The sequence below is a fragment of the Ptychodera flava genome, assembly GCF_041260155.1.
Source record: "Ptychodera flava strain L36383 chromosome 3 unlocalized genomic scaffold, AS_Pfla_20210202 Scaffold_25__1_contigs__length_14229661_pilon, whole genome shotgun sequence".
Classification (NCBI taxonomy): domain Eukaryota; kingdom Metazoa; phylum Hemichordata; class Enteropneusta; family Ptychoderidae; genus Ptychodera; species Ptychodera flava.
The window spans coordinates 10,249,712-10,268,380 of record NW_027248279.1 but is presented as its reverse complement, the minus strand read 5'-3'; the positions used below and the strand labels follow the sequence as shown (position 1 = coordinate 10,268,380).

Here is an 18,669-nt window from a genome sequence, read left to right as displayed (position 1 = left end):
CATTGTGATCTTCCCAAACTTTGAATAATTTTGAGTTACAGGTCCAGAGAGGCTTTCAGGGACTACAGAAAGCCTATATTTGACAATGAGAATCCATTCGACAGAGATCTAACTATTTGTAAATGAACATCAAATTGGTCAGATTGCAATCCAATATAGTATAACTTTATTGATCTCAAAAACTTGGCGATAAAAACAATAGTGTTGATACAAATAAGATAAGCAACATGTTGAATGATACTAGTGTGAAACATTTATAGTTAATAGAAAAATAACTCGCGGAGCATTAATATGAATGTTTCTTTTCAGAGAATTTTTCCTACCCTCGTATGTTCTCAATAACAATGAATAATAACCAAATGTGATGACAGTCAAATGACCTGAAGTAACGATGTAATTGGAATTGATAAGAATTTCAATTTAGCTTGAAATACTCGTGTAAGCTAGAATAGTTGAATATGTCTAGTCCTAGTTAACTATAGAACTATCTATACTAAAGGTATAGAGAAATTTACTACAGCATGAAACACGCAAATCGCTGGATACACACATTGCATATGTTTGACGTTGTCCAATGCCCTCTCCTGTTCACGGGTTTGGCAAAATTGTACCACTGTACTGGAAATCACCAACGTAGTCATCAACCTGTGGATCAAAATTTCCACCCCAGCACACCACCAACATATAGATCTGCTGCCACTCTGCGTGAGTAGCAGTTAATTCAATGGTGTTGGAAGGCAACTGGTTGCCGTTAAACTTGACCACGTTTGGTCCGTCGACTTCACAAGGCAGGTTGGTGCAGATGTATTGCGTATACGAACTAATGACGTCGACGCTGAATACAGTATTGACAATAGTGTAACGTTGTGTGGTTTTCTCATTGGGACAGAATGACACATTCAGCAAAAGTTCATCCAGGTAGGCGAGGCGTTCTGTGGTTATTAGCCTGACAATTTCCTGTAGATAGTAATCTCCTGAACGATGAACTGGAAATTTCACTGATCGATTTCGCTGCAATTTTTTACTCGGTCGATCCCAGGTCTTCTTCTAAACAGGGAGACGCAAACGACAAAAATCGAAGCAAAAAGAGAGAACATCTGAACAGAGAAAGGCATTTATCATGTTTCATTTTTCTGTTTAGACCAGCACAAATGCTTGGACCGTTGCTTGGATAGTCGATCGAAGACCAGGGATCGAAGTGTGAGGCCGAAGATCTAGTAGTGTCAATAGTAGTAGTAGTGTCAATACTACCTTTACACTACGTCTGAGGTCCGCCTCAGATTTCGACCCCCGGGCCTTCCGTTGACTATCTAAGCAACGCTGCAAGCACCTGTTTAGGCCAGTAAAACCATCAGCTACATTCAATAGTCAACATATCGCTCAAAAACTTCTTTCCTTGACTTGAAAATACATTCGATAAAAGTAGAAGGGTTGTATGAGACCTTTACCTTGAAAGCGAATAAATACCGTTATAATTTCACAAAAAGTAAGGTATCTATATAAAGGCAGACTGCATGTTACTAAAACACTAAAATTTATAGAAAATGTCGTCTTACCGATTTTTGTGGCATGAATTGGACGTCAATCGTAAAACTGACAGCTTCAACCTCTCCCGCTGTTGTCATGACGTACAGATCAGATTTAGAGGACCATTTGTCAATAACACAGTAAGGTAAAATGGACTGCCCTGCAGGGTAGTTTGTGCACAGTGCCTCAGATTCATTCTGAGAGAGAGAGAGAGAGAGAGAGAGAGAGAGAGAGAGAGAGAGAGAGAGAGAGAGAGAACAAGGACAGATAACGGAATTATAAATATTTTTCTACTTGTTCTGTGCTTAAAAAGGTTCAGCTATGCAGAGCAAATTAGCGCCCACGGTTTTCCCAAAGCAGAAAGTAATGTTCGCAATAGTGCAGTACTTGAACAACGCGCTTTTTCACCCGTTCTTACCTGTCTCTGACCAGAAACAATGGCTTGTATCCATGATACTGTAAACACAATGGTCAGCGTGAAGACAATCTTCCATTTTCTTTCACTGGACTTATCAACCCATACAATATTCTCACAGAAATAATTTGGAAACTATCGATGCACCTTTCACCGGACTCATTATTGTACAGTAAGTCATCTTTATGCCATTTTAACAATATTTGATCCGATTTTTGGTCGCACTGTCTCATTATCCCTCATTACAATATTATCAGGGAAAGACTTTGGAAACTTTGATTTTCCAGAAGCTGCCAAATTGTGATCATGCTTATTAGCCAAATTATTTTTTCAGATTTGGACTTTATACCAACACTTTCAACAGATGCCGTCAAGATTTTGGCAAAAGCCTTCAGTTTTAAAAATCGTCCGGTTCATCCTACTTACAGACACACGAATACACACACACACTCATTTACACACTCACAAATGATACAAAATTTAATTTCTTATAAATGTAGGGGCTTCAAATAACTCGCTACATGGTTCAAAACCAGGAAGTGTTTCCTGATAAACACTAGTCCCGGTGTGGCAGAAATGCCACATACTTTATAGACCTATTAGATGAATCATGTTGTATTTGGTGTACCATTTGAAAGAATACCCCACGATATCCAGGGAAGTGTTTCGAATTCCCGATATCAAGCCATAATATTTTTGAAAATGTCACTACAATCCTTAATGATTGATTTGTCAAGTAAATTCAGGCGCTTAATACACGCATGTATACGGCAGCCATATTTGAGTTCCAGTTTGAAAATAATGTACATTTTAAAATCTTAGCTGTGCATTCACCACAAAAATAATGTTTGACAAAAACTCTATGCTCACATTGTGGAAATCTCGTTCGCATGTTACATTTCGGGCTTAACTATTAAAACTTGTACGCACTGCAATGCCGTTTAGCAAAATTTTGTTATATTGGCATCAACCACACTGCAGTTGTCACGCCAGTATTGTAGCCTAACCTGATATCAAATAGTTCGAACAATAGCTATTACATTCAAATGGATTATTAAGCGCCTAGAAAGCACCACAGAGGGCGCTCACAGAAGATTTGGGAAATTGGTCAAACAATAACGACATGAGAACACATTACACTCTGTTAACATAATGTTTCAGTGTGAGGGCGCAACAATTGGTTATGATTAAAATTATTAGCAAACAAAGTTGTGAAAGTTTATCCTTGTGTCAGTTTGATCACAAGCAGATGTTTAGATGTCAACATTTCCATCTCTGTTTGCTGTTATCATGGGCTGATAGTTTGCCCTGTGACAGAAACAGAATAACACGTCATCAAACCTTGAAATGAACCATCTCTTCATCTGCTTTTAATCAAATTGTCTTTGTGTCTGTGTGTGTGGGGGTGGGGTGGTGAGGGAATGGGTAAGCTATTCTTTTTCTGTTTCTCCAACAAAACAAAGCAACACTCCACACTTGATTAATATCTCCAAACTTTTACAATCTCACTCATTAACTGATATCAGTAAGAAATACTGTGTAAAAAATCACAACAAGTTTCTGTTATTCGTAATAACATCATTTATTCTCTTCTTGTAATTGAAGTCCATTAAATCTTACAAAAATCAAAAGACTGAGGGTAACCTACCTGACAAATGCAATTAACAGATATTACTTATGATTTTACAATTTCTAAATCTCTGACCATAGAAAGCAATCTTGTGCAATATTGGTTTCGTTAATATTTCCAAAATAGCTGAAGTTATTCAAACCTTACTATTACAAATCTTGCGTATGATATAAACTTGCAAAAATACACGTGAAAATAATGCCATTGAAAAGAATGCATAGTGGATATATCTAACAATACACGAATTATGAGATAATAGTTGAATATCGTGTTGATATAAATTTACAATAACATACAAAGAGTGTAAAATTCTATCTGAACTATATCAGTGTTGCAATGTTTTTTCAAGCGTCATGTTTGGATTATGACATGAAAATTATGTAGTCACAACAACTATGATACCATACATAATCGATTTCAATATCTGCATATGACGTAAACTTACAGTTGAATGTCTTGTTGATATTAATTTAAAATAACCTGATAAAGAATGTAAAATCCTACCTGTACAACATTGTCTGTGTAATCGTCTGTGAAGTTTCATATGTTTACACAATGATATGAAAATTAGTGTATGTCACAAAAAACAAGCATCTAATAATAACATTACATTGGAGAGTTTTTCTTGGATAACTTGGATCCACTTTTGATTAAAATAATGTCAGAAACTGCAGCAGACTTCCTTTCAAACTTTACACTTTATCAAGGAATTACACTCAAACCACACCATTCACATAATAAACTGAGTACGATCAGTGGGAGTCCATATATTTGTCACTAATATTTTGACTGCTATCTCGCAATGTGTTCATCCACTCCTTTGCTATATCATATTTTAGAACAATGCACAAACAGCATAAATACCGACACAAGAGACATACATATTTCCCTCTTTGGTGCGTTTTAGAAATATCACTTAACAACAAATAATTTAACAAAAGTGAAAATTGCTTAATTGCCAGGTGTACAGATATATCTATGACATGGCCAAATCTACTCCTGTAAGTACAAAACATTAGAAAAGTCAATTACATTGTCAGAATACAGAAAAAATAAAAGACAAAATTGAAATTCAGAACTGGTGTATAACTATCTACCAGAAAAGAGCATAACAAGGTGAAATATCTACTGTACCAAACTGTAAATTTGCAAAGTTTATAGAGATGACAGAGACAAATCCACTGTGTATGGATATGATTTTCCTTAAAGTATGAAACATTAGAAAAGAGAGTTACATTGTCTGAATACAAAAATGTAAAAGACAAAACTGAAATTCAGTACTGGTACATAAATATCACCAGGTGAAATATCTACAATACCAAACTGCGAAAGTCAGTGCACAGGACTCATAGCTTTATTTCTCATCATACCATGAATTGTCGGAGAGTTTATCGTCTGCTGTAGGAATGTACCAGCAATTAACATTTCCTATAAATGCTCAAAGAACTACTTTCCCTTTAACTATGCATTTGTTGTATGAATGCATATAAAGGTCTGATGACACCAGTCGCAATAAAACATCTCAAAATACACAGTGTGGAAATATAATATAATCATTAACATTCAAGCACAAAGGTTTCTAAGATGCCACACTCTCACAATGTAACAGAATGGTGACAATAAACACAGTGTATACAAGAAGATAAAAAAGCCAAGTATTGCATTTTAACAATTATAAAATGAGGGCAAAGACGATGTGTATACTAAACATGTTTTTCCTTAAATTTTCCTATAGTCTTTGACATAAGGAAACATATAATGTGATATTCAAGTAATACAAAATTGTAATAATTATTCAAATCTATGGTAACCGTTGATATTCATCTCTTGAAGTAACTGTCTCTTTGTGTCACACTATTGAATGCACTATAACTTGTAAGCTGCATGTGTTGTCGAGTGAGGGGGCTGTTACTCGAAATCTGCTAAACTGACACTACTGTATTACAGTAAGGCTACACTGTCAAGCTTACAATGAATCACTGTAACTCTATACCATACTGAGTCCGAGTTCCTGTCCTGGCACAGACTACTTTAAATTAATGTGCAAAAGGTTAATTAAACCTTTTGTCTGTTCCATTAATGTGTTTGCACCAGAGTCACTTAGGACATTGTGACTAATATCAAGATATGCAAGTTGGTACATCCCCTTCAACATTCTACCTAAACATTCAGCACTATGGTCACCTATTTTGTTATGACTCAGATCAAGATGTCTTATATTATGCATTAATTTGATCTCTTTACTCAAACTCTTAGCACCTCGGTCACTTATGTCATTATGACTGAGATCAATATGTCTCAGATCAAACATTGATTGCATTTCTTTACTCAAACCTTCCACCCCAAGGTCACTGATATCATTGTGACTGAGATCAAGATATTCTATTTTATTTATATTTCTATCTCTTCCATGAAAAAATGACAAGAAAGGAGCAGTATGTATGTCTCCTGCATGACACATTTCATTGATTCCCTTAGCCAAACACACTACACCATGGTTACCTATCTTGTTATGACTGAGATCAAGATGTCTCAGATCAAACATTGATTTCATTTCTTTACTCAAACCTTCCACTCCAAGGTCACTGATATCATTGTGACTGAGATCAAGATATTTTATTTTGCTTAATGTTCTATCAATTTTTTCCAAAGGATCAAGATCCTGGCCTATCACACCACTAATTCCCTTACCCAAAAACTCTGCACCATTATCACCTATCTTGTTGTGACTTAGATTAAAATGTGCTAAATCATGCATTTTACTCATACCTTGACTAAATCTCTCTGCACCAAGGTCACTTATGCAGTTATGACTGAGATCTAAATACATCAACTTGTCCATCTTTCCCATTCCTCTTCCCAGATATTCTACACCAGTGTCACCAATCTTGTTAAAACTGAGATCAATCAGTGTTACATTGTACAGCCTATCCATTCCTTGACTCAATCTCTGTACACCAATGTCACTGATGTCATTATCACTGAGAATAAGATGTGTTAGTTTGTTTGCACTTCCTATTCTACTTCCTAACCTCTCTGCACCAGAGTCACCAATCTTACAATGACTGAGATTAAGATGTACTAGATTATCCATCACCTCTAACACTTCACTCCAATTCTCAGCTCCATAGACAGTTACTTCATTGTGACTGAGATCAATATGTACAGACTCATTCATTGCTCCAATTTTACTCAAACTCTTAATACCATGGTCACCTATCCTGTTATGACTAAGATCAAGATGTCTTATCTTGTCCATCTTATCCATCCTTTGGCTCAAACTCTCTGCACCATTGTCACCAAAGTAATTATGGCTAAGATCAAAATGTGTCAGTGAGTTCATGCTTACCAAGTGTCTACTCAAATACTCAATGCCAGGGTCACCTATCTTGTTGTGACTGAGATCAAGATGTCTCATATCACACATTGATTCCATCCATTCACTTAGACCTTTTGCACCATGGTCACTTATGTCATTATAACTGAGATTGAGATAGTCTATACTTGTATCCCTTCCATGAAACCTTGCTGTGAAAGGAACGATATGCATGGGTCTTGCATGATACATTTCACTGATTCCCTTAGCCAAACACACTGCACCATGGTCACCTATCCTGTTATGACTGAGATCAATATGTCTCAGATCAAACATTGATTTCATTTCTTTACTCAAACCTTCCACTCCAAGGTCACTGATATCATTGTGACTGAGATCAAGATATTCTATTTTGCTTAATATTCTATCCCTTCTATGGGAAACTGACATCAAAGGATCAGAATCCTGGCCTATCACACCACTCATTCCCTTACCCAAACACTCTGCACCATGATCACCGATCTTGTTGAAACTAAGATTAAAGTGTCTTATATGATGCATTTTACCTATACCTTGATTAAATCTGTCCAAACCAAGGTCACTTATGCAGTTATGACTGAGATCTAAATACATCAACTTGTCCATCTTTCCCATTCCTCTTCCCAGATATTCTGCACCAGTGTCACCAATCTTGTTAAAACTGAGATCAATCAGTGTTACATTGTACAGCCTATCCATTCCTTGACTCAATCTCTGTACACCAATGTCACTGATGTCATTATCACTGAGAATAAGATGTGTTAGTTTGTTTGCACTTCCTATTCTACTTCCTAACATCTCTGCACCAGAGTCACCTATCTTACAATGACTGAGATTAAGATGTACTAGATCATCCATCACCTCTAACACTTCACTCCAATTCTCAGCTCCATAGACAGTTACTTCATTATGACTGAGATTAATGTTCATTGACTTATTCTTTGCTCCAATTCTACTCAAACTGTTGAAACCATGGTTACCTATCCTGTTATGACTAAGATCAATATTTTTCATTTTTTCCATCTTATCCAACCTTTGGCTCAAACTCTCTGCACCATGGTTACCAATGTAATTATGGCTAAGATCAAAATGTGTCAGTGAGTACATCCATACCATGCTTCTACTTAAACACACTGCACCAGGGTCACCTATCATGTTGTGACTTAGGTCCAGATGTTTTATTGTTTTCATCTTATCCAACCCTTGACTTAAACTCTGTGCTCCATGGTCACCAATGTGATTATGACTGAGATCAAAATGTGTCAGTGAGTACATGATCTTCTCCATGTGTCTACTCAAATACTCAACTCCAGGGTCACCTATCTTGTTATGGCTGAGATCAAGAGTCTTACATTAACCATTAATTCTATACTTTCACTCAAACTCTTGGCACCTCGGTCACTTATGTCATTAAAACTGAGATCAAGATATTCTATTTTGTTCATACTTCTTTTTCTTCCATGGAAACTCGACATGAAAGAATAGGTGTGAATGACTTTTCCAGCTCTTGGACGACATATTTCATGGATTCTCTTAGCCAAACACACTACACCATGGTCACCTATCCTGTTATGACTGAGATCAATATGTCTCAGATCAAACATTGATTTCATTTCTTTACTCAAACCTTCCACTCCAAGGTCACTGATATCATTGTGACTGAGATCAACATATTCTATTTTGCTTAATATTCTATCCCTTCTATAGGAAACTGACATCAAAGGATCAGAATCCTGGCCTATCACACCACTCATTCCCTTGCCCAAACATACTGCACCATGATCACCGATCTTGTTGAAACTAAAATTAAGGTGTGTTAAATGGCGCATTTTACTCATACTTTGACTAAAACTGTCTACACCAAGGTCACTTATACAGTTATGACTGAGATCAAAATACATTAACTTGTCCATCTTTCCCATTCCTCTCCCAAGATATTCTGCACCAGTGTCACCAATCTTGTTAAAACTGAGATCAATCAGTGTTACATTATACAGCCTATCCATTCCTTGACTCAGTCTCTGTACACCAATGTCACTGATGTCATTATCACTGAGAATGAGATGTGTTAGTTTGTTTGCACTTCCTATTCTACTTCCTAACCTCTCTACACCAGAGTCACCTATCTTACAATGACTGAGATTAAGATGTACTAGATTATCCATCACCTCTAACACTTCACTCCAATTCTCAGCTCCATAGACAGTTACTTCATTGTGACTGAGATTAATGTGCATTGACTCATTCATTGCTCCAATTCTACTCAAACTCTTAATACCATGGTCACCTATCCTGTTGTTACTGAGGTCAAGATGTGTTATTTTTATCATCTTATCCATACCTTGACTCAAACTCTCTGCTCCATGGTCACCAATGTAATTATGACTCAGATCAAAATGTGTCAGTGAGTCTAACCTTACCACGCTTCTACTCAAACACTCAGCACCAGGGTCACCTATCTTGTTATGACTGAGATCAAGATATTCTATTTTGTTTATATTTCTATCCCTTTCATGAAAACTTGACAAGAAAGGATCACTATCCATGTCTCCTGCATGATACATTTCACTGATTCCCTCGGCCAAACACACTACACCATGGTCACCTATCCTGTTATGACTGAGATCAATATGTCTCAGATCAAACATTGATTTCATTTCTTTACTCAAACCTTCCACTCCAAGGTCACTGATATCATTGTGACTGAGATCAACATATTCTATTTTGCTTAATATTCTATCCCTTTCATGGAATCCTGGCTTGAAAGGATAAGAATCCTGGCCTATCAAACCGCTCATTCCCTTACCCAAACATACTGCACCATGATCACAGATTTTGTTGAAACCAAGATTAATATGTGTTATTTGATGCATTTTACCTATACCTTGACTAAATCTGTCCACACCATGGTCACTTATACAGTTATTACTGAGATCAAAAGACATCAACTTGTCCATCTTTCCCATTGCTCTTCCCAGATATTCTGCACCAGTGTCACCAATCTTGTTAAAACTGAGATCAACCAGGGTTACATTGTACAGCCTATCCATTCCTTGACTCAGTCTCTGTACACCAATGTCACTGATGTCATTATCACTGAGAATAAGATGTGTTAGTTTGTTTGCACTTCCTATTCTACTTCCTAACCTCTCTGCACCAGAGTCACCTATCTTACAATGACTGAGATTAAGATATACTATATCATCCATCTCCTCTAACACTTCACTCCAATTCTCAGCTCCATAGACAGTTACTTCATTGTGACTGAGGTTAATGTTTACTGACTCATTCATTGCTCCAATTCTACTCAAACTCTTGATACCTTGGTCACCTATCCTGTTATGACTTAGATCAAGATGTGTTATGTTTTTCATCTTATCCATACCTTGACTCAAACTCTCTGCTCCACGGTCACCAATGTAATTATGACTGAGATCAAAATGTGTCAGTGAGTCTAACCTTACCATGCTTCCACTCAAACACTCTGCACCAGGGTCACCTATCTTGTTGTGACTGAGATCAAGATGTGTTATTTTTTTCATCTTATCTATCCCTTGACTCAAACTCTCTGCTCCAGGGTCACCAATGTTATTATGACTGAGATCAAAATGAGTTAGTGAGTTCATGCTTACCAAGTGTCTACTCAAATACTCAAAACCATGGTCACCTATCTGTTGTTACTGAGATCAAAATGTGTTAACGCACTCATCTCATTCATCTTTCGACACAAACTCTCTGCACCAGGGTCACCTATCTTGTTGTGACTGAGATCAAGATGTCTCATATCACACATTGATTCCATCATTTCACTTAGACCTTTTGCACCATGGTCGCTTATGTTATTACTACTGAGATTGAGATGTTTTATAAACTTGCTACTCTCTGCCAAACTAACTGCACCATTGTCACCAATGCGATTGTAACTGAGATCAAAATGTCTCAGTTCTTTCATATTCACTAAACACGTATTCAAACACTGTGCACCGTAGTCACCTATTGTGTTATGACTAAGATCAAGATGTCTTAGTTTTAACTTCTTGTCCATGCCTTTAACCAACCTGTCTACACCAACATCATCAATTTTATTATGACTAAGAATCAAACATTTTAGTTCATTCATTTCATTAAACACTTCACAAAAATAACGTGCACCTAATAAGTCAATGTTGTTAAAGCTAAGATCAATACTATTTACCATACACAGATGTTTCATACCTCTTAATAACATTTCCATATCATCATCGCTCACATTCTTTCTGCTCAGGTTGATGTCAGCAATATCAAAGCAGAATTTCAATTGTTGTACAGGAAGCTGATCTGAATCAAGATCTACATCTGTAGAATAAGATTCGAGTTGATCTTTGATGTGAGGTACAATGGCAGATAGACCACTAAGGTTATGTGCTACATTGATAAATGGATTTCTGATGTGATGAGATTGAACTTCTAACAGAACTTTAATTCCATTGATACCAATACCTGTATGACTGAAGTCAGCATACTCAAGGTTTTCAAGTAAACTAAAACTATCACTTATCCCTTCCAGCCCTTCATCTCCAATGTGATTACAACTGAAATCAAAATGTTGAACATGCTGAACATATCAATGTTCTTCATCAACATCTGGAATCTTGTTTTATCAAGCTTGCAAAACTTTATGCACTTAACACTTGTAAAAACAGCCATCTCTTTACAAATATGCTGCATGTTATGTTTTGACCATCTTTCATCCACTGAAATTTCAAGACGAGTAGTCTTTGACACAGTGTCAAACCAGCTTTCAAATCGTTTCAAACTGAGATGCAAATCATCATTTTCCAAATCTGGTAGTGCAGACAATTCTGGTGTTTTATTTTCAATGCAAGACACCAGACTGTACAATGGAGACAAACTGTCACTCACATCAACTTTTGATTGCATATCATATCTATCAATTTCATGAAGCAATGAATGTATGTTAATAGCTCCAAAATCGTTTGACCGTAAATTAATACTTTTGACATTGTGGAAATGATCCAGAATCTTTCCCACTCCTGAAATTTCTGCAATGTTGTTGTTGCTGACATCAATATTTTTAACAGTTTGTGGCAAAGTCATTAATATATCTTTCAGAGAATTTTGCAATTTGTTATAGCTCATATCAATATCTGTAAGTTTTTTACAGTGTTTGAAGGACATATCGCCTACATGTGCGATGTTATTATGACTTAAGTCAAATTTGACTAAGTTTGTGAGATGTTCAAGGCTTCCTGTAAATACTTCTTCAGTAACATTATGATTGCAAATGCTCAAATGTGTAAGTGAGGGTGCAATACTTTTAAGAATGTCATTGAGTATCTGTACATCTAACCTTACTTCCTTGATACTTAAATGTGTAATTTCCTTTAGATGTTTAAGACTAGCTTGCAATAGTTCAGTGCCTTTAAAATCAAGCCCACGTCTTTCCTTACACAATATCAAGTGTTTGGTCTTCAAGAACAGTGACAGATTTTCACAAAAGTTGTAAAAACTATCCTGAGGGACAGTGCTAGTATCAAGCTTGGTAACACATTCTAGAGATCGCTGCAGCTTGTGGAAATCAATAAGAGTTTTAACTTCTGCAGCACAAATGTGTTGCAGGTCAACCTTATCAGAACAAACATAAGCCGCCGACAGCAGGCTAACAAGCCCTTCTCCAACACCATTGCCTTCTACAATCACTGCTACGTCATCTTTTATCGGTAACAAAATAGCACATCCAACATTACCTATGTTATTTCTTTTCAAGTCTAAGCATCGTAGATTTGGTATTGACATCACCACTTTTAAAATCATTTCACAATGTTGAAATGACAATTCATTTTGAGCAAGAGTCAATTTTGCAATACTGAGTTTAGGCTTGACTTTAACAATGCATTGCAGTATGTCACTGCATACCGGACCGATGTTCACAAGATCCAACCTTTCCAACATAGGCATCCATTCAAATGCCTGGGGTAACATTTCTACAAAACACTCGTCAACACTTTCAATTGCATATAAACAATTGACTGTTACCGACAGAATATCAGGGATATAACTGGAGTGAACCACAGGTGAAGCGCCTTCTCCTTTGTCTTGTAAACAATGCAAAATTGGCAGTGCTGTCAATAACCTTGCTAATGAAATAAATTCAAATGGATTTCCAATTTTACAACTTAACTTTGTTATTGCTCTTGGTTCTTGGAGGACTTGCTCAACATATTTCTTAAACAAATCTGCAAGATATACTGCCTGTGTTTTTGAATACAAATCTACTGTCTGAATGATATCAGTATTTTGTATAACTGCAACAAGAGCATGTATACACTGATTTGACAGAGTTTCCCAGCTTGACAAATCTAGTACTCTCTTTCCAAACAATTGTTCTAACTCTGCAATGACAAGATGTGAACAATTTGATTCCATTAAACAATACCCAAGTCTTTCCAAGCATATGTAAATATTGGATTTTTCCGATTCCCTGGAAATGTCTCTCACATATTCTTTTAAAAATATTCCTGATTTGTCTCCGAGTATGCCTGACACATATGGGCAAAAAAATGGCAACTTATTAACAAAAAAATTAAACATTTTCTTTTCCAACAACTGTGGTAAACACTTGCCACCTGATCTGATGTCAGCAGACAAATAACATGCTATGATATATGTGTACACAAACAAATTACAAAAAGTAAAACAATCTTCATATTCATTTACTAAACCGTACAAATAAAACTCAATATCTGAAACATCAGAATCAATCCATGAAGTGTACAGTTTACCAATGTTTTCCTCAGAGATGTTGTCATACAAAATCTTTCCAATTCCTTCAAACCTGCCTTGAAGTGTAGGCCACAACCTGTCTTGGTCAAGGTTGTGTTCTTTACAATAGATTTGTACATGGTACATGATAGCATACTCAGTTGCCTTGGTTACAGAGGATGGTAAAGAATACATATTCTGATACCAGTAAGATACAAAGGTAGGATAGAAAAAATCTTCCTGTCTCAGTGTGTTCAACACTGGATGAAATCTAGATTGTTCTAGTAAATACCTTGCATGGTGGATGTTTGGTACATGGTCCAGAATATATCTTTCCCAGTTATTGTAGACAGGAGATCTCTGGAATGTCTTCATAGATGGAGAAGGAACAGTCATTTCTAGTAAAAAGAGAATTAAAATTAGAACGGAGAAATAAGTCAAACTGATCTTGCTATTATTTTCACAACAAAGAGTTTATATTTATCAGTAACATTTCTCAACATGAATTTGTTGTTACCATGATGATATTGTATATCAAAAAATAACAAGATTTGTAGTTTTAAACTCCTTTCACAGAAACCTTTACATTTACAAATTATAATATTAATTGGAACAGAAATTTAAGATGTATTCCTCATATGTAAGTGTTACATGTGAAATTATAACATTTTACTTACCAGCAAACTCTTGTAGTTGTTCCCTCAAAAAGTGGGTTTCCTATGCATGCATACCTGTTTAATAAAACTGAAATTCTGCATTGCCGCTGTAATTTTTATTGATTTACGGCTGTACATAGAACATCTTCCTTACCTTTCATTATCTGCTTGAGGTCATTAAACTCCATCTCATCTATCTTCAGAACAATCCTGACAGTAAATCCTGCCTCTTCAGCCATGGATTGTATCTCAGGTGATATTAGAATTCCAGTCAGAGTCTCCTCAACTTCACCAGATTTATATCTCTGCCAGAAATACTCCATATCTTCTACTGAAAGATAACTTAGAGGGAACAGTAAAGATCCCTTCACGGGTTTCTCAAGTATAGCCTGAAATTTGTCAAATGCAGCATCAAGAAGTTTAATCTTACTGTCTGCTGGTGCATCACTTGACATGATCAGCTGTGTTTCCATATTGTAATTTTTCTCTGCCATCTCTTAATTTTCTTCCTGTTTTCCAAGTCCATGTCTTTGCTCTCAGGTTTCATCTTTTTTTCCTCAACCTCACAAGTGGCTTCTGCCATGATAGCTATAAAACGGAACATTGGAGATGGTGAAAACATGAAATGTCATTATTTTCTCTGCAAGAAATTTGCATATACTGTAATTTTTAAAACACATGCACAGGAAAAAGGCATGATTTGTTTAACACAATTCAAACACCTCAGCCAAACATTCACTTACAGAAACATTAACACAATTGTATGACAGTAAGGTGAATGTGTCAAAATGAAATGATTTCCATGAACTTACACGACGTCTTTTTCCTCTTCCTGATTTTCAATTTATCCATATTCTTCACTGGTTCTGATGCTGGTTGTTTCTGACTTTTAGCTTTATCGCCAACATATGAGCTGTGATCAGCAGCTGTAGTGTGTGTAGTGTTGTGAGTAGAAGAAAGGCATGTGAAAATGTGAAAAAATTTATACAGACATTTTGGTTCACACTTAAGTATGTTTTAATTGAATCCGTCAAGCCATATTTCTACATTTCTACATTATACCTGAGATATACCCATGTTTTTAAAAAGGCTTAATTTACACTGAAATATCAACAAAAAAAACATAAGCTTATTACGCATTATTCTCTATCATGTTAAAAGACAGTTTGTGTTGGTACCCCTATGCATTTGACCATTTCAAAAAGTTATGAAAGAAACTCCTGATGACAGAATGTTTGAAAATACACAATATTGGACAATCAATACATTTACCGCAACTGAATAAATGTAAGAAGTGATCACAGTTTTGGAAACTCAAAATTTCAAAATTTTTCAGTTTCATGTTCTTTGCAAATTGTTAAACATATGATGATCCATTTTTATCTGTAATTATCAGCAACATCACAAAATTGTTGTTGTAACTGACCATTGTCTTCTTCAAGTGTTGGTGATAGTGGCTGGGTCCCATCTGAAGATATGCCTTCATCTGATTGTGGACTTTGTGGGCCAGGACTTGTAATGCCAATAGGTAATTCTGTGTAGGTTGTGTGAGATACAGTTAGAGAAAGATGTGAAATGAGACACTTACAATAGCCTTTCATATGTGATAATAGTGAGCATATGTCTAGTCATGTACTAGTCCTTTATTACCCCATGGAGTATATCTGGACAGGTACGTTACCATTTCCCTATATGGCAACAGCCTGCAGCAATGGTATACATGGCATAATGTTCCGTGAAAGGCATGGGTAAGAGGAACAAATATAGGCACAAGTCTACAAGTTTTGCATGGCAGTTGTGTTTGGTTATCTGTTTTCCAGGAATGCAAATTGTAATTTATTGTAAAAGCAAAACACATAGCGAAGAGCATAATCATATGGTAATACATGTAAAGTGATTTTGAATTTTCGTGAACATTCGAATGACATGATCAGTAATTATTTATTCTGCATTTGCCTTTTCCTGTACCAGATCCTCTGTGGTGAATGCAAATTCTGGAGGTCTCAGTAGGATTGATACCAATATTAATACTCATTTGTTCACACTAACCTGTGTTCATTTCTGTTTTCAGTGAGAGGGGCTGATTTTCATTTTGAGCTGATAGGGAACAAGATTCACAAGTAGAGTCTCTACTTAATGCTGTACAGAGAGAGAGAGAGAGAGAGAGAGAGAGAGAGTTATTTATAGCAATGGAATAGTGTATAACTAATTTGTGAAACATGCTGAGTTGTTTATGAATATCTCAAATTAATGGGAAGGTCTACATTAAAAATATGAACTATTTTTTTTTGTTTAGATGCCATGTTTAATAATTTGATCTCTTTAACCCTTTTCCTGCCAGACAGTATCACTTTCCCATCAGTCAAGTCAGTAAAAAGCAGTATTGAGCCAAACCGTGATGTACTATTTTCACCCACTTGGCTTGGTCTGTTAAAACATCTTTAGTCCAAAAAAATCAAGTTTACAATATTATGTTTTCAACAGCCTTCAAATGTACAGTATTATGTTAAAATACACCATATGGAATATGTTGTGTTTCATTAATTTTAACCATCTTGACCTGATGGTAAAATATTGACTTTGCAGGAAAAGGGTTAATAATTCAAGAATTTCTGTGCATCTCACCATTAGTCACAGCTGTTGGTGATGTCACAAAATGTGAAAGGAAGTCTTGATGAGTTGTTGAGACTTCACAGTTTTCTTGGTATTGCTTTTTCAATTCCTTTGCTCTTTTGGCAGCAATTTCTGGCCTTGACAGTGCATCTATTACTTTTTTAGACAGGTCATCTTTGGAAGTACTGTCATAGAGTAAACATGATGCAAATAGTGGGCAAAGAACTGTGATTAGATCACCGAAAGAAGATCCCATCGGAGCCAGGACTGGTAAGCCAGCAGCAATAGATTCCAAACCCTGCATTCCATATGACTCATCAGGTGGTATTATACAGAGATAACTTTGAAGTAACTCTGTACAAAACTCATCTTGACAGCCATATGAAGGGTGTATGATTGGTGTGATATGTCGACATCTTGAATATGCATTCAGTTTTGTTCTGATCACTTCACAGTTCAATGGAATACGTGTCCGTACATGCCAACTTGGCAGTTTTTCGTTGTGATTATGAAATGAATTAACCACATCAGCAATGGCAGAGGCCAAAGTTTTGTTGAACTCACAATCAATCTTAGGTCCGACAGTTGATGTCAGTATTTGTTTGTGGGATATTTCGTCTCTCCCGACATCAATGTCAAGGTCAAAGAAGACTTTGTCTGGTCTTGGAAGATACAGTTTATGATCAATGTTATGTCCTCTGTAGCAGTTTGAATATTCATCATATGTCTGTTGTCCAACAGAGAACACCACATCTGCCTCTTGCTGCTTCTTTCAGATGATGGTCAGCAAGAGGTGATTCAATGCCATGATTGATAAGAACAGCCCTGGCAGTTGGGAAGAATCTATCCTTCATGGCGAAGGCAGCAGTACTTGTCAATGGGAAATGTCCAACTATGGTTTTTATATCCTTTAGTTGTGGCACCTGGGTGAAATACATCTCCGGTGATAGCAGCCAGTTGATATCAGCATTCTTAACATCAAAATGTTCAACAGATTTGTGCAGACAAGGAGTAATAAGTTTGACCTTGTTGGGTTCACCCAATTCTTTTTCATCATGCACCCTTAACACCATACAGTGAGTCTCTCTCTCTTCAGCTGTACAGCTGGCAAGTTGACAGTTGAGGGCAGACATCGGGCTACCTACCCTGTCCCATTCTTCAGCTACAAATAAGGCAGCCATATCGAGGACTAATCAGCCTGTAAGAGAAGAGTGTATTTTCAGCTTAACAGTAAAAAAGCTTGTTAATCAAGTGCTACCTTACTTTATAAAATTAAGGGATGTTTCTATAGTTTTTTTGTTAAGGCTGTTACCACTTCACTGTGGTTTTCGCACAATTCTCAATCGTGTTGCTGCATGAGAGAAATGGTATTCATACCAAGGTTCCCATACCATCTATCTTCCAAAAGGTTCCAAGACAAGAAATTGACCTTTTTCAATCTAACAATTCTTTGGTGGTTAATAAGCTCGGAACCCCCGCAAATTATACATTTTCTGAAAGCCTAGATATAGGGAAACATTTTGGTAACAATAGTGTCACTATTATTTACATAACTATCAAGTGAAAGGTAATATGCATAACCTGTCAAAAATCGGTTTTCCCTGTGTTTTGTCTCTATACTTCAAACATCTGACTCAAACTTCCTGGAAGGCAAGCTGTTACAATGCTTTTCCAAAGTATGTCTCAGATTTTTTATATCTTGCTTAGTTGT

General features: G+C 36.3%; 4 protein-coding genes across 4 annotated transcripts; all 4 read right to left on the bottom strand.

Annotated features, from left to right (window-relative positions):
* Positions 1 to 588: 588 nt before the first annotated feature.
* On the bottom strand, positions 589 to 8,214 carry LOC139125414 (protein NLRC5-like). The gene is made up of 3 exons (XM_070691499.1): positions 6,075 to 8,214; positions 1,557 to 1,687; positions 589 to 1,047 (listed from the first exon to the last, which is right to left on the bottom strand). Exons 1-3 carry the CDS (start codon positions 8,212 to 8,214, stop codon positions 589 to 591), a joined length of 2,730 nt encoding a protein of 909 aa, XP_070547600.1.
* On the bottom strand, positions 3,500 to 10,497 carry LOC139125293 (protein NLRC3-like). The gene is made up of 3 exons (XM_070691393.1): positions 8,076 to 10,497; positions 6,957 to 7,907; positions 3,500 to 5,756 (listed from the first exon to the last, which is right to left on the bottom strand). Exon 1 carries the CDS (start codon positions 10,467 to 10,469, stop codon positions 8,247 to 8,249), a length of 2,223 nt encoding a protein of 740 aa, XP_070547494.1. The 5' UTR covers positions 10,470 to 10,497; the 3' UTR covers positions 3,500 to 5,756; positions 6,957 to 7,907; positions 8,076 to 8,246.
* A 97-nt stretch (positions 10,498 to 10,594) lies between these two features.
* On the bottom strand, positions 10,595 to 14,800 carry LOC139125413 (nucleotide-binding oligomerization domain-containing protein 1-like). Its single transcript, XM_070691498.1, has 3 exons — positions 14,500 to 14,800; positions 13,982 to 14,087; positions 10,595 to 11,498 (listed from the first exon to the last, which is right to left on the bottom strand). Exons 1-3 carry the CDS (start codon positions 14,798 to 14,800, stop codon positions 10,595 to 10,597), a joined length of 1,311 nt encoding a protein of 436 aa, XP_070547599.1.
* A 2-nt stretch (positions 14,801 to 14,802) lies between these two features.
* On the bottom strand, positions 14,803 to 18,152 carry LOC139125411 (uncharacterized). The gene is made up of 4 exons (XM_070691497.1): positions 16,971 to 18,152; positions 15,772 to 15,879; positions 15,158 to 15,271; positions 14,803 to 14,933 (listed from the first exon to the last, which is right to left on the bottom strand). Exons 1-4 carry the CDS (start codon positions 17,260 to 17,262, stop codon positions 14,803 to 14,805), a joined length of 645 nt encoding a protein of 214 aa, XP_070547598.1. The 5' UTR covers positions 17,263 to 18,152.
* Between the last annotated feature and the right edge of the window lie 517 nt (positions 18,153 to 18,669).